We start from the raw sequence: 15,871 nt of genomic DNA, 5'->3' as shown, positions 1-15,871 counted from the left end.
TGGAATACGTTTTGAGAACCATTTTTTAGAGATTTCCCCCTTCTCCATAAAGTCCCAGCAGAGTATGAGTTATAGAGTCAAATGTAGAAGGTTCTAGGGTAGCACTGTCCAATAGAACTTCCTGTGACAGTGGTAATGTTCTGTTTGGCACTCTCCAGTGTGGTAGCCACTAGCTGTGTGTGGCTATTGGGTACTTAAATGTGATTAGTGAATCTGAGGAACTGAATTTCTAATTTTATTTAATTTTAATTAATTTAAGTTTAAGTAACCATATGTGGCTAGTGGCTATATTAGAAGTGCTACTATGTTGGAAGTGCAGTCTAGAGGTGAGATTTTTTTGTTCCATATGGCCTGTCGGTCAGGCTAAGCAGACAACCCTGACCTTGACTTTCCAGTATTTAGATGTGCAAAGGAATGGCAGGATTGCCATGGCCTGTCCCTGTCTCTGGTAAAATATGAGTGAACTGAGAACTGCAGTCTCACTCAGCTCAAGGAGCTTTTGCTGTGGTGTTGTGTATGTCCAGTGTTTCGCTTTTTCTCTGTCTGCTAGAAGACTGAAAGTATCTAATCCCAGTTCAATATGTTTGCCTTGGAAACTAACCTTTTTTTCTGGCCACCACATTTTTTAGAACAAATATAAAGCCGAAATTCTCAAAAAACTGGAGCATCAGAGATTGATAGAGGCAGAAAGGAAGCGGATCGCTCAGATGCGCCAGCAGCAGCTGGAATCGGAGCAGTTTCTGTTTTTCGAAGATCAACTCAAGAAGCAAGAGTTAGCCCGAGGTCAGATGCGAAGCCAGGAGACCGCGGCGGCGGCGCTGTCGGAGCAGATTGATGGCAGTGCTTTGTCCTGCTTCTCCCCGCACCAGAACAACTCCTTGCTGAATGTATTTGCAGATCAGCCTAATAAAAGTGATGCCGCCAATTACGCCAGCCACTCTCCGCCTGTGAACAGGGCCTTAACGCCAGCTGCTACCCTAAGTGCTGTTCAGAGTAAGTGACGAAAGTCAGCCGTGCAAGACGTGGAGGCCCCTCGGATGGAACCGTATTTCCATAGCATCTGAGTTCTCCATGTTTCATCGTTAATTGTAGTAGGACCCCTACAATATATGGTGTCAGCGACAGAACTAACCGTTCCATACTCTCTGGCTCTTACTACATATAACCTTAAAATTCAGGAAACATGATTTGCTCCCTATAGATCAGAGCCTCTATAATAAATGGGACTGTATTTTGTCATTGAACAGAGATTTTAAATGAAAATTCCAATCATTCTTTTCTTCCATGTATTTTAACTAAGAAACACATAAATCTTAAAGGTAAACGCTTATACCAGAGAGGAAAGATGTTGAGAAAATTGTGTATCCAGACCTTTGCTCACCAATAAAATGTTTATGCCCACTATATTTAGCATTATCTCTGGACCGAGAGACTCTCATGCACACAGTTAACCTCCCAATAGTTTATGTGTTTCTACAACAATTAGTGCTGCTCAATATTGCTAGATCAGTGCTGGCAAGTTTCCAAAATCAAACAATTCTTCCTGACATGTCAAGTGGAATTTTTGTGTTCCCATTTATTTTAAATGAGTTAGGATAGGCAACCATTTCATAAGTTACTTTACTGCTAATTATTTCCAAAAACGTTGTGCTTTACTTACTGATCACCAGTTTTCATAAAGATATGAGTAACATGTGCTAAACACAATAAAGAATGTTTACCCTATGTCTTGTAGGATATGAGATGCATTCTCTGCAGCCTATGCATTTAACATATTATCTTTGTGCCAAAAGAAAACATACATGTAAATAATTGATCCAGGGCACAAACATGTAAAAGTGCTTGCACCTTCCCACTTTGTTTATAAATTATTTATATATAAATGTAATTTTACCTTCCTTCTAGTCAAAGTTTACTTTTAAGAGTTTTTAAATAAAATATGGGAAGTATAGCACCTGATAATTTTATTTTTAAAATTTATATTTTACTGCAATTGCTTGCCAGAAACAATTCTGAAGGTTGGAGACATAAGATTTGTTTTTTAGCTTTTTCTCTCTTTTGTTTTGTTTTGTTTCTTAGATTTAGTGGTTGAAGGACTGCGATGTGTAGTTTTACCAAAAGATCTTTGCCACAGATTTCTGCAGCTGGCAGACTCTAATACAGTGAGAGGAATAGAAACCTGTGGAATCCTCTGTGGAAAACTGGTATGGTCTAGTTTTATATCTTCCTGCATAGAATACTTTTAATAGTTCTAGCTTTCTCACGATAAGCAGAACAGAATAAAAACATGCTAAGATTTGTAAATATTGTGAAATTGACTTTATATAGATTAATTTAATAAAACTACTGTTATTATTAATGGAATTATTTTTCTAGAAAATGCATTGTAAAATTTCAGGGACACTATGAAACCTTGTCTTTAAAAATCAATCAAACCAAAATTAAATCTTTGATTACAAAAATGATATAGACTATGGGACTTCAGATTTCCCAATCCATCTAGTTTGCTAAAACAAATTTCCATTGCAATTGTTAGTTTTACATACGTTCATATAATTACTTTCTACCTGTTATTACCTGTGACAGGTATCATCTTGCCATCCTTTTTCAGACACACTTGGAACAAAAGTAGGGTTTTGTTGTGTTCTTTAGTTTAAGGCAGTAGTTTCAACAAACTAAAATCTGTAGGCACAGGGTGTATTTAATTACGGAAGATATTATCAGAAGAATGTGTTGAAAGACAATGTCAAAACAGAAGGAAAGAAAAGAGAGAAGATGCATTCGATTTCCTACCTGCAACAAAGATGAATAATGTTTCTTTGGAAGTGTCCTTGTGTGGTCTGTTTTGGGTATCAGTTTATATTTCTGAGTCCAGGCACATTTTAAGCCCTCAACAGTTAGCTTTGAAACAGCGGTTTAATTGAATAATAGTATGTTTTAGTCAATACACATTCTCCTGCTGTATTCCAGTGTTTGTCATCACTTTTCCTCCAAGAGAGAGGAAGCCATTGGTGACAAGCATAATGACCATCCACAGGCACCTTGTTGCCCTTCAGCGGGCAGTGCGCAATTGCTGCTTGTTCCTCCGTGCCCTATGCTGTATTTAGTCTCATTCATTGATTCATTCATTGTCCATTCACTCTTCCATCAGCAAATATTTACTGATACCTATATGTGCCAGGCCAGGTGCTGTGCTAGGTGTTGGCATTCAGTTGCCTGCAAACAGCCATGGTCCCTGCCACATGAAGCTTACACGATGCTGTGAAGGCCAGCCTGCCTTTTGGGGCACAAAGACAGCCTTTTGGGGCACAAACATCTCTCACCTGAAGATCCAAGCACACTTCACAACCCTCTACTTCCTTTCAACTCTTATCTTTTACCTAAGGGGGGGTAATTTGTTTTTCCTTTCTCCTTATCTATTTGTAAACCCAAAACATTATCTTAATTATGGAAGATTCTAGGGAGTCCTCCTAATATTAGATGAAGGTCTTGTCTTGAAGTAAAATTAAATATAACTAGTAAAATAAAAACAAAACCATCAACCTCTGCAACCCTAAGAAATGCCCTTCAGTAACATCACAAAATTAACTAGTTTCTCCCCCTCCGAATAAACCTGCCCTTGTTTTTTTCTGACTTTTCCATTGTGTAGATGTAATATATCGAGACATTATTTAGTAACTATAAACTTCCATGGACCAGCCTAGAATGCTAATTCCTATTTATGATGTTTCTTGTTGTGAAAATGGGTTTCAAGCCCCAAACAACTGACTCACAAACTTTTGGCAAAGAATCTGTTTTTACCTTTGGGACTTTGTTTGTGTGATGGGGTGTGTGTTCGAGGCTGGGAGCAATACATGCAAGTGGTGGAGGTACTCTCTAGTCTTGGAACAAAACATTGCTCTTCCTGCTCAGGGTTTGTTTTTCTTTTCTTTTTTCTTTTTTTCTGTCCGATGCATGTTATTCTTTTTGTTAATTGTTTTTTAGACACATAATGAATTTACTATTACCCATGTAATCGTGCCAAAGCAGTCTGCGGGACCAGACTATTGTGACATGGAGAATGTAGAAGAATTATTCAATGTTCAGGACCAACACGATCTCCTCACTCTGGGATGGATCCATGTATGTCTGACCTTTTGGGTTTCAGTTTCTTTGTATATGGTGCGCTATTTTCCTCCTTGGGAAAAAAAATAATTTAAATAGCTTCTTATTGTTTTATTTTTTCAAGTATAATAAAGGTCATCATATTAAAGCATTTTCTCCAATGTTAGACTGTGTTTAAATCTGTGGAATCTGGAGAGGGGTATCTTATGCTTTTTTTGTGCCATCTAAAGTTAAAAGAGAAAGAGAGAAAAAGAGTAACATTTGGAAATTAGGTGACTTTTTTGGATGATTTTACGTACTCTAGTGCAGCCTTAGCCATATTGTTAACTGATTCGACTAGACAATTATTAATGTTCTCCTTCCTTTTGCTGTGTGACTAAATTAGATTATTTTAAGAAAATTTCTGAAAAAAAATTTTCAGTAGGGTGATGTATATATTACTATATAAATAGCCACAGAGTAGGGCAAGGGAATAGGGCCAAAAACATTGGGTTCTATCATCTACCTCACCATCATAGGAGCAGGAAAGGGCTTACAAGTTAAATAGACATGAGATTAAATCTCAGCTCTGCTAAGAAGGTTTACCATAGGAACATTGGCAAGTGATTTAAGCAAGCTGAGCATCAGTTTTACCATTTATAAAATGGGGATTACGATAAGTGACTTCATATGATGTTGAGTATTAAATGAGATAATGTCAGTGAATTTCTTAGCACATTTTTCTCGGAACTAAGATAATTGTAGCTATTGTGATCGATGATGATACTCTTTTTATCCATAGTTCAATCCATCTGGAGGACATTTTTTGCATTCAGTCACACACAGCTAGACCTAGGGCAATGTCTTAGTCTGTTTTTGCTGCTATAACAAAATACCTGAGACTGGGTAACTTATAAAGAACAGAAACTCCTTTCTTACAGTTCTGGAGGCTGGGAATCCAGATCAAGGCACTAGCATTGATGTCTAGTAAGGGCAGCTCTCTGCTTCCAAGGTGGCACCTTGTTGCTTTGTCCTCACATGCATGCCAGAAGGCAGAAGGGCGAGAGAGCGCCTCCTTCAACCTTGAGCCCTTTCACAAGGCTGCCAATACCATTCATGAGGGTGGAGCCCTCGTGATTTAATCAACTCCCAAAGGCCACACCCTTTTGATACTATTGCACTGGGAATTAAGTTTCAACATGCATATTGGTGGGTACACCATCATTGAAACAATAGCAGGTAGGGACAAGTCATCCCACTGTTAGGAAATGCTGGCGAAGAAAATTTCCAGAACACATTCTGGGGACCTCTGACTGCCCCTGAAGAATCATAAGTGATCATTTTGTGTTTTACTTGCGTTATAGAGAAGGACTAGCTAGGGACAGTGCATGTGCACACACACACACACACACACACACACACACACACACACACCACACACACACAGTTGCCAAGCATTTCATGTTATGCAATTTAGGAGGGTAGAGAAGACTTTAGTCCCAGATCCACCTGTAAATTACTAGTAAATTGCTGTGTGCCCTTAGTCAGGACTCCTAGCCTCCTTGTTTCAAGATTTCTTAGCTAATGACTGCTTTCTCTCCTCACTGAATTTGTGTGAGCAGTAGACATGATGCTAGGTGTAAAAGCCCTTTGAAAAGTATAAACTGCCTTTCAGATGCAAGAAATGATTTATAATGAAGAGTTTGTAAAACTTTCCCTATGTCTATTTTCTTTACTTAACAGTAAGTAATATCCCTTACTGTTTGCTTGGAAATTGCTACATTTTTAAGACATCGTTTAACTTAATGTGATTTCTGTTACAGAAATGCATTTTAAAGCAAAAAAAAAACTGTCGCAAAGAAATTGTAACATTAAGAATGACAGTCCATTAAATTATATACTTATGGTGACAAGTCAATGTTAGGTTATCTTACAAACATTCCCCAAATCAGAAACAAAAGGTTTTCCCTGATGACCTTCTGTGTATATAACATATGTAAAAATGAACTTAAGTTGTTTAAAGAATGAATTTGGAATAATTCTAGAATTCTAGGACTTTGCTTTTTGTTTAACTTATTTCACCACATCTAATTGTTGTGGCTTGATGAAAATACAAAAATCTTACATTTCTAAACCTCAATGATTGCAATGACTTCTTGTGATGGTTTTTATTGAGCATAATAATAGTGACAAATTCCAGAGCTGACTTTTTATCAGCTATAAATTAATCATAGGAAACAAGGTCTGAATCAGAATCAGACATGCCTGGATTTGAATTTAGACTTCTTGGCTTGACTAGCTGTATGGGCTTCAGCAAGTCACCTACTCTCCTGCTTACGTCAGTTTCCTTATCTGTAAAATTGGTATAATAATAGCACTTACCTTGCTGATATGAGGATTCAGTGATATAATTCATGGCAAGTGATTAGTTCAGTGCCTGGCACATTATTCAGTTGCAATAAATGTCATCTGCTGCTATTGCTATTAATGTCATCATCATCATCATCATCATTTTAATTTCCATAGAGTGAGGAAATGTGAGCATTATTTTCTCATAGGAGAGCTGTCCTTATTGCAAGCCAGAGTGATTTGTCTATTAGCTAACCTACTTGCTGTCTCCATAGCACTATAATCCTTTGAACATTTCTTACTTTCTCACGAAGACATAGAAGGCTCTATTTTACTAAGAGGAGGTGTTCCCTGTCAGATAACAGGCTGTCAGATCCTCCGCCTCATACCCTGACTTAAAGATTTGCATTTTAAGACAATAATTTCCATTTCTCTGTTGATCTAAGTCTTTATAGACCAAGAGTTATTTTTTCCTTGCAGAACATGTATCTTTCCGTAAATAATCAGCTGATTTTACCTTTATTCTATTAAATAAAGTAGAGGAAAGTTTAAAATCTTGCATTTCCTCAATACACCACAGTTTTACATAAAGATATTTAGCTACTACTATGGGCCTATGCCCTTCAGTTACTAATGACAACATTAAAATAACAAGAGTAATAATAACAACGAACAACTTTGATTCCTTTCTGTGTCCTAAGCAGTGTTCTAAGAATTTGACATGGACTGTCACATTTAATCTTCATAACACTCCCATGAAGAAAATTATTATTATCCCTATTTTATGAATGATGAAATGAGCAAGAGTAATCTTCACCGTGCCACATAGCTAGTGAGTGAGTAAGGGAGCCAGGACCCAGAGAGTGTGTTTCAAGGACCTTTGTTTCAGGATTAAAATGGTCACATTCCTTTTTCAAGGATAATTAGGGTTTAATATAAATTTTTAAATCACTGTGTATGCTTGTATTTTTCATATGCATATATGAACCTCTGATTTGTAGACACAAGTTTGTATGTAACCAGATACTTGGATGATTGCTTTTAATTTATAATCTCCTTCTTTCTTATCATGTGAATATTTAGTTGCTGTGCAAGGTGAACCCCAAATACCTTCAACAACTTGGAGACTCCCATTCTCCCATTTATAGAAAATGGCAGTCCACAAAAGGATACACAGCAACATGTGGTATATGCAGTGAAAACTTTCTTTTCATGTTCATGGTATTGTAGCTAAGTATCTCCGGTCCAAGATTTCTAGTCACAACTCTGTTCCCCACCAGCTATGTGACCACAGGCAGGTTACTTAACCTCCCTTAGTTTTGGGATACTTGTATATAAAATTGAAATAATAAAATAAAGGTCTCATAGATGAGTTGTGATAATTATGTAAGAATCTATCCAAAGCCTCTGGCAAATTAATTCCCAGTTCTTTCTTTCCCAATAAGAAGAAAGTACACTAGGACTCCTAGGAGCCTCATCTCAAAAGTTGTAGTTATTCCAAAAAAAAAGAAAAAGAGTAAGTAATAGGAATGCACGAAGGGAAGGATTATACTAGCAAAACATTTTTTAAAATTCTTGTTTGGTTAATGATGGTAAAAAAAGAAAACAGTGAATAAAAGAGAACTTCCTCTTAGAATAGACTGTGGCCTTGGCTACGGCTCGGGGACCCTAGTAAGATTGTCCTTTTTTCTTTTTATAGACACATCCCACCCAAACTGCATTCTTATCCAGCGTTGATCTTCATACTCACTGTTCCTATCAGCTCATGTTGCCAGAGGCTATTGCCATTGTTTGTTCACCAAAGCATAAAGAGTAAGTGTGACTTTTGGAAGGCTTTGTCTGGGGCTGCTGGGTTCCTGTGTGTCCAGACACCAGGCTGTGGCGCTCGGATAGGCAAGTGCACCCGATGCCCTTGGGGAAAAGACATGGCAGGCGTCAGCTGCCATAGACCTCTAGCTCTGTAGCCTTTTGCTTTTTAAGGTCCTTTCCGTGGCACAATTACTGGTTTTCTTTCTTCAGTTAGCTTGACCTTGAAGTGGATAACATTTAAAGGGGATGTTATCCCAGTTTGCCATTTGAGATCTTAGTTCTACTGTATTATGTATTATTGTAAGAATTTTCCAGCCTTAATTACCTAGTTTCAGGAGACAATGCTGATCGTAGAGTAGTTACAAGCATAGGAATCCCGGCTCCACCCTCAAGTGGCATGTTTGGCAGGATAACCCGTCCACCGCCAGCCTCAGCTGCTTCATCCCTACTACTCTCCCATCGTGGACTAATGCAAAGATGAAATAAGATAATAGTAGATGTAAAGTGCTTAGCAGAGTGCCTGGTGCTGCAGCAAACACTTAATAAATATTTGCTGTTGCTATAAATAGTTTTGACATTATTAGAACAGTTAGAAATATCTACCCTTTGCAATTTCCTCCTGTGAGGCCCTGGCCTTTCCTCTTGGGTCCCACACAGCAGCTCACCTGCCTCGTCCTCATTATGATTTCTCTCCTCCATGCCAGTCATCTTAGGATTGGTTAGAAAAAAAAAATCACCACGGAATTCCTAGTTTTGTGGTTTCTGCATCCCATTTGAGGAATATGTACACTTGTGCCATTCAAATAAAGCATCTGGAAAACCCACGTGATCCTTACTTTTTATACCTTTTTTTTCAACCTAACATTTAGCACTGGCATCTTCCGGCTCACCAATGCTGGCATGCTGGAAGTTTCTGCGTGTAAAAAGAAGGGCTTTCACCCGCACACCAAGGAGCCCAGGCCATTCAGTGTGAGTACATCTTCTTGGTGCTGCCCCTTGCCCTGTTTTTAAGGAGAGAAATGGTAGCAGTCTAATATGGGATAAAACGCTATACTGCTTAGTTTGGACTTTTATCTCAAAAATTAATCAATCTTTGTGCTTAAGAAATAATAGAAATTAAAAAATTCATGACTTTTTATCAATATTATTTTATTTACAAGGAAATTTGAGTATTTCTGTAGTAGAGTTGATGATGTACAAAGTTACCTTTCCATTTATGTATTTGTATGATACTTAAAGTTTTCTTCAAAGTCCAAATAAGCAAACAATTATTAGGGAAAACGATATTAAATGTTGCATGAAATGATATTAAATGTTGATATGGCCAAATTAGTATCTGCTGAACAATTCAATGAAGACTATATACTTCTTGATCAGCTTTGTATAGTTCAAAAGAAATGTTATTTAACTGCATCCTTTTTTTTTCTAATTTTGCTTGGAGGTTCTGTGGCTGTGACATCAGAGAAACATTACTTTGAAGTTATAATTTATTTAAAAGGAAAATTACTTGGCAACCGATGTAAAATAGTTTCTTATTGTTGAAAATAAATGAATGTGATTACAATTCTTCTAATTGGAAATATTTTTAAAATTAGAAGCAATTTTAAATTAGGAAACCTATACTCCCTCCCTAAAGAAAATCATGTGTTCAACGTTATGATGTAAAACCCAATCTTTTCTTTTCTAGATATGCAAACATGTGTTGGTAAAAGACATAAAAATAATTGTGTTGGATCTGAGGTGATATGTTCCAAATACAAGCACCATCAACACCAGACACCTGCTCATGGACATGTGGTTGCCGGATTTTCTTAAGATGTTTCCAGAAATGACTGATATTTTATATTTATACATTTTAGATCAGAAAGTTTGATATTTATTGTTCTTGCACATTTTGAAGTTTTTTTTGGGGGGGGGGTTGCTCTGTATCAAGAGAGGTTACATGGTGTTAAATCAATACCTATTAATGTATCCAGATACTATGACCAGATAATAAATTGTGCTGCAAAAAAATGTGTCTGGTATTTATAGAGGTCTCTGCATATATTTTTAGAGCTATAGACATTTTGCTGTATTTTTTTTATTTATATAAAATGTAATTCCGAATAAGAAATACTGAGTATGTGTAGTCTCCAAGGCAGACCATCTATTTCTGTGCCTGTCCCTGTGGTAGGTGGCGAGCGGTTTCTACGTGTGAGAAGAAACATGGCAGCAAATAGAAGAGCTCATTCCGTGTGTTCAGCGTCATCAAATCCCAGTCTCAGAGAGAGACGTCTGCAGTGAATCACAGTGTAGGACACCAGAACAACAGGCTTCCGCTCTGGGATCAGGTGTCAGAGGGCCTTGGGTGGCAGACCATTCATGAACTTGAATTAAAAGACCAAAAGCAGACAAGCTTGAGAGAGGAAATTTAAAAAAAGGCTCAGATCAAAATAGAAAGCTTGTCACTGTGAAAGTCAATAGGGGTGACAGGGAGAAGAAATGAGGCATAGGAGATAACTGGTAATTCATAGCCAAAAAGAATAAATGAAAAAATAATCTGGAAAGAGCACTTGTAATGAAAGGTGTCTGCATAGAAGTCAACACACAGAGACTAGGAATAAAGTAAGTTTGAAAGCGAATAGGGTGACATAAATAGAGTGTTGTGGTATTACGAAGGCTTGGACTGGCCTTTGTGACTGGCACCTGGATAATAAAAGCATTTACCTGGATCAAAAGATAACAGATTACATAGAAGGAATAAGAGACTTAGGAAGTCTGACAGCAAGTTGAATTGGTAGGAAAAACCTGAAGGGGGAAATGTGGAGAGAATTTAGCTGCAAATATAAGGAGGGAAGAATGGAAGTGATATTGTTGAGTACTTTGAGGATATGTAAATATTCTTCAGGACACTGAAGATGGGTTCCCTAGGCACAGCCTTAATCTTGGCAGAAATTGTTCCAGGCACCTGGGGAAATCCTGAGCCGGCTGCCCTTGCCCTGACCAAGAGCCTCCTGATCACTTCTTAGTCTCCTTCTCACCTTTTAGGGTCTTACCTTACTCTAGTCTAGCTTTCTTCTCTTTTCTTTTCAACTTTTAAGTTTTCTTTGCCAGCCATCTCTCCCTGGAGCTCCAGGTTTCTCCCTGACTGGTCAAACTAATCCTATCCAACCTTCTCTCTGCCCAATGTCTTATACACCAACCACAGCTTTCCTGGACTTGGCTATCCTCCTGGCATTATATCTGAGTTGCGTAAACATCATATTTGCATGTACTGACATCCACTTCTCAGTGCAATGATTTCTGTATTCCAAGGAGTGGTATTCCCAGTACTCTGTGCTTAGGTGGGTTATCATTCCTCCCCACTTGTCTATTCCCCAACATTGGTATCATGGCACCCAAATTCTGTTTCAGTTCTCATTGGTGAAGAACCTGCTGTGGGAAGGTCAGTGGCTTGTTTCTGTTTTAGGGCAGCTTGTAGCCTTGGAAAGTTTGGGTCTCAGACCTCAGAAGTAGAGCTTGGCTTGCCCTGTGCATGGATACTTTAGTCTACCGTCACCATTAGCTGAGGGCAGGTTAATTCTGCAAGGCTAGCTCTGCAGACAACCCAGTCTTTCCTGAGTGGTGCTGTCCTTGATTTCTTAGCACTTAAAGACACCATGATATTCTGATATAGTTGATCAAAGGAACAGATTACATACTTTATTCGAGTAAAAAATAACTGTTGGGACAATGGATAGTTGAGGGGTAAATGATATCCTCTGTATAGAATTGAAAGATACAGTAAAGACCAAGAGGATGTAAAATGAGAGTTTGATGAAAAAACTATGGATAATGAATGGTGCCTAGAGATAGAAAAGACTCAGTGGAGAGCCAAGAACACTTAGTTTCTTAGATTTCCAGGGAGTAGAGAGAGAAGCTATGAGTGTGCAAAACCAATTAAGTCCCTTCTGAATAACAAATTAGAAGAGAACTCATTTTTCACTAAAAAGGTGTATTGTATCCCCTAAGCGAGAGCGGCATTCTTGGCACTTTCATTTCCTTGCAAAGAGAGGGAAAACTTCAGGATTGAGGTAAAGTTTGAAAGGTGGTTTTTGAAGGAGATGCAGTTTTCTTATTGCCAAGTATTAACCAAATTAACCAGATTTCCCAGGAAGGCCTTGGCACAGGGGCTGGACTCTCGGAGGCTGCAAACTGGTGACCTGAGCCTGCTGGCAGAATGAGCCCCCGAGGCTGTGTCTGAAAGAAGAACCATCAGAAACTCGGCCACATCGTTGAGGAAAGGACTGGCCGTGAAGTGGAGCCCTCCCTCGCCAGCCAACCTGGAGGCCCACGCCGGTACACGCATGCGCACGACCACCGGCGTTCTTGGATAAGCTTCTCGGAAGACCTCATTCCCTGCAGGCAGTGCCGCTCCCTGTTGCAAATGTGCATCGGTTTCAGAGTCAGGTTTACCACCTCTTTACCGCCTAAGGCAAAGACAGTTCCTTATTTATGTTCATATTTGTGTTTCTGTAGAAAAACGAACCAATTAAGCCTCAGCCTTCTTTGATTTTTAATGCTCATCTGCTTGTACACAGTGCGTGGCACCAAGCATGCACATGTCAGGGCTGAATTGTGTCCCCCTTCCCAAATGCATATGTTGAGGTCCTTAACCCCTAGTACTTCAGAACATGACTATATTTGGCAAGAGGGTCTTTAAAGAGGTAATTTAGTTAAAGTAAGGCCACTAGAGCAGACACTAATCCACTATGACTGGTGTCCTTATAATTAGAGAGTAAGACAGGCACACACAGAAGGAAGACTGCCATCTGCAGGCCAGAGAGGGACCTCGGGAGAAACCAGCCCTGCCAACCCCTTGATCTCAGCCTTCTAGCCTCCAGAACTGAGAGAAAATAAATTTCTGTTGTTTAAACCACCCCCAGTCTGTGATGTTTTGTTATGGCAGCCCTAGCAAACTGATACAGTACTTGATAAATATTTACTGAAATTGTTTGTTTTCTTTTTTCTTACAGACTGAATTGGAAGAGGCTTTCTTTGTTGTCATGTAGGGCAGAAATCATTCTCCTCTCTGTAAACCTTGTCAGTTGGAGAAGAGCAAAGCAGAATGTTTGTGGATTATTTTCTGCTACTGAAATTGTTCCTGGTTTCTTTTTAATAGGATTTTGCTTGTAGAAAGTTGACATTTTATTTGAGGCCACATTTTCGAGTTGGTTGTTTTGTTTTCTCCCAATTCACTCCGTGTTACACATCACCTGTGCCGGAGACTCCATTATTGCAACGGTTGGACTTTAGACTGAGGTTTCTGTTGCAAAACCAGCTGAAGTGGTCCCAAATGTGGAAAGCAGATGTTTCTCTTCTGGCATATCTTGCAGAATTATCTGGCAAGAAAATGTCTTCTGTGAAGAGAATGCTTGAGAAATGTCATGTATTTGGCAAGGATTAAGAAAGAAAGGTAATCTTTCAGCTTCTTGTTCTTCTTACAAGAATTTGGCTTGTTATTTATTGTGAAGACAACTAAGTTATGAGGAACTTTTCTGTTCCTTTAAAAAAACTTTTCCTTTTCTACTATTTTGACTTTTCGTGAGGCAAGAATGTATTTTCCTTGGGGATAGCTGACAAAAACAGTATTCAGTGGCTTCTAGAGATTTGTCGAAAGATGTCTAAGGAAATATTTTTTTCTCTTTTTTTGAACTATCATAAAGCATGTCTGAGCGAGATCCCGTCTCTACTAAAAAATAGAAACAAATTATCTGGACAACTAAAAATACACACAAAAAATTAGCCAGGCATGGTAGCACATGCCTATAGTCCCAGCTACTGGAGAGGCTGAGGCAGGAGGATCACTTGAGCCCAGGAGTTTGAGGTTGCTGTGAGCTAGGCTGACACCACGGCACTCTACCCCAGGACAGAAGAGCGAGACTCTGTCTCCAAAAAAAAAAAAATCATGTTTTAGTTTGGGCTGTTATAACAAAAATACTATAAACTGGATGGCTTAAACCAGGGGTCCTCAACCTATGGTGAGTTGTATAATTATTTCATTATATATTACAATATAATAATAGAAATAAAGTATACAATAAATGTAATGCACTTGAATCATCCTGAAACCATTCCCCCCTCTCCGGTCCGTGGAAAAATTGTCTTTCATGAAAACGGTCCCAGTGCCAAAAAGGTTGGGGACTGCTGGTATACAGCAAAACATTATGTCTTACAGGTTTGGTGGCTGGAAATCCAAGGTCAGGGTGCCAGTATAGTCAGGTTCTTGATGAGGGTTCACTTCCTGATTTGCAGACGCCACCTTCTGGCCCTGTCCACACACAGGGGAGAGAAATCATCTCTCTCATGTGTCAAATTATAAGGGCACTAATCTTGTTATGAGGGCTTATGACCTACTTATCTGCTAAAGGTCCTACCTCCAAAGACCATCACATTGAAGATACCTAGACCACAAGACATTCTAAAACCAAATGAAAATAATTAGATTTTTTTTCTCCATCAAGGACAATTCCCCATACATTGGTATTGGGTAAACAAGAGCTGGCAATGAAAAACTAAAAGTATTTACTTGAATTATTCACTAGCTGGCTGGGTTTCGGAGGTACCAGTGGAATGTGTGATGAATTCATATTCTTGAGTCTGAAGAGGATATTTAAAAATTCTTGTCTGCATCTTTTTCCAGGAGAAAAAGCTTTTATAGATTGCTCAAACAAGTAAGCTCTGCTATATTTCTTCCTAATATAAAAGCTGATAAACAAAGACAGCAAAACAACTGGAAGACATTTGCTGTATTCTTGAAAGGCCATGAGCAAATTATAAATTATATCACTTCTTGGGAATTTAGTTTCCTCATCTACAGAAATGAGGTGGGTGAATGAACTGATTTAGCAGGCTCCTTTCCACAGTAAAATTTTGTGCATATTGAAGTTTTTTCCAAGGCAATATATTATTTTTTATTTTTTAAAAAATAATTTATTGAAGTGAAATTCATGTAATGTAAAATTAACCATTTACAGTGAACAATTCATTGACATTTAATATATTCACAATGTCATGCAACCACCCCTCTATCTAGTTCCAAAACATTTCCATCTCCCCAGATTAAAACCCCTTCCCCATTAAGCAATTTCTCCCCTCCCCATTCCACCCCCACCTCCTAGCAACTGCCAATCTGCATTCTGTCTGGATTCATCTATTTGGGGTATTTCATATTAATGGAATCAAACAATATGTGAGCTACTGTGTTTGGCTTCTTTCCCTTAGCATGTCATTTTGAAGGTTCATCCACCTTGTAGCATGTACCAGTACTTTATTCCTCGACATGGCTAACACTGCATTGTGTGTATAGCACATTGGGCTTATCCTCTCATCCATTGATGGACATTTGAGCTGTTTCCACCTTTTAACTATTGCGAATAGTAGTGCCATAAGCATGCATGTATGTATGCTTATTTGAGTACCTGTTTTCAGTTCTTTTGGATTTATACCTAGAAATGGAATTGCAGGGTCATATAGTATCTCTATGCTTAGCTTTTTGAGAAACCTCCAAACCGTTTTCCATGGCAGCTATACCATTTTACATCCCCACCAGCAATGTACAAGGTCTCTGATTTCTCCCTGTCCTATAATAGTCGTCGTAGTAGATGTGGAG

The 15,871-nt window shown here is 38.5% G+C and overlaps 1 protein-coding gene across 4 annotated transcripts in view; it reads left to right on the top strand.

Annotated features, from left to right (window-relative positions):
- STAMBPL1 (STAM binding protein like 1) overlaps positions 1-10,549 on the top strand; it is a 43,197-nt gene extending 32,648 nt beyond the window's left edge. For all 4 annotated transcript variants that reach the window (XM_045568765.1, XM_045568768.1, XM_045568767.1 and 1 more), the window contains 6 exons: positions 630-993; positions 2,080-2,204; positions 3,985-4,122; positions 8,132-8,244; positions 9,111-9,210; positions 9,929-10,549. In XM_045568765.1, coding sequence (XP_045424721.1) covers positions 630-993; positions 2,080-2,204; positions 3,985-4,122; positions 8,132-8,244; positions 9,111-9,210; positions 9,929-9,985 — 897 coding nt within the window. In that variant the 3' untranslated portion in view covers positions 9,986-10,549. The remainder of the gene's footprint in view (positions 1-629; positions 994-2,079; positions 2,205-3,984; positions 4,123-8,131; positions 8,245-9,110; positions 9,211-9,928) is intronic.
- Positions 10,550-15,871: the final 5,322 nt, after the last annotated feature.

Source organism: Lemur catta, chromosome 14 (genome assembly GCF_020740605.2).
Source record: "Lemur catta isolate mLemCat1 chromosome 14, mLemCat1.pri, whole genome shotgun sequence".
Taxonomy (NCBI): Eukaryota; Metazoa; Chordata; class Mammalia; order Primates; family Lemuridae; genus Lemur; species Lemur catta.
Note: the sequence above shows the minus strand (reverse complement) of the source record. Positions and strands in the feature narration are given on the sequence as shown.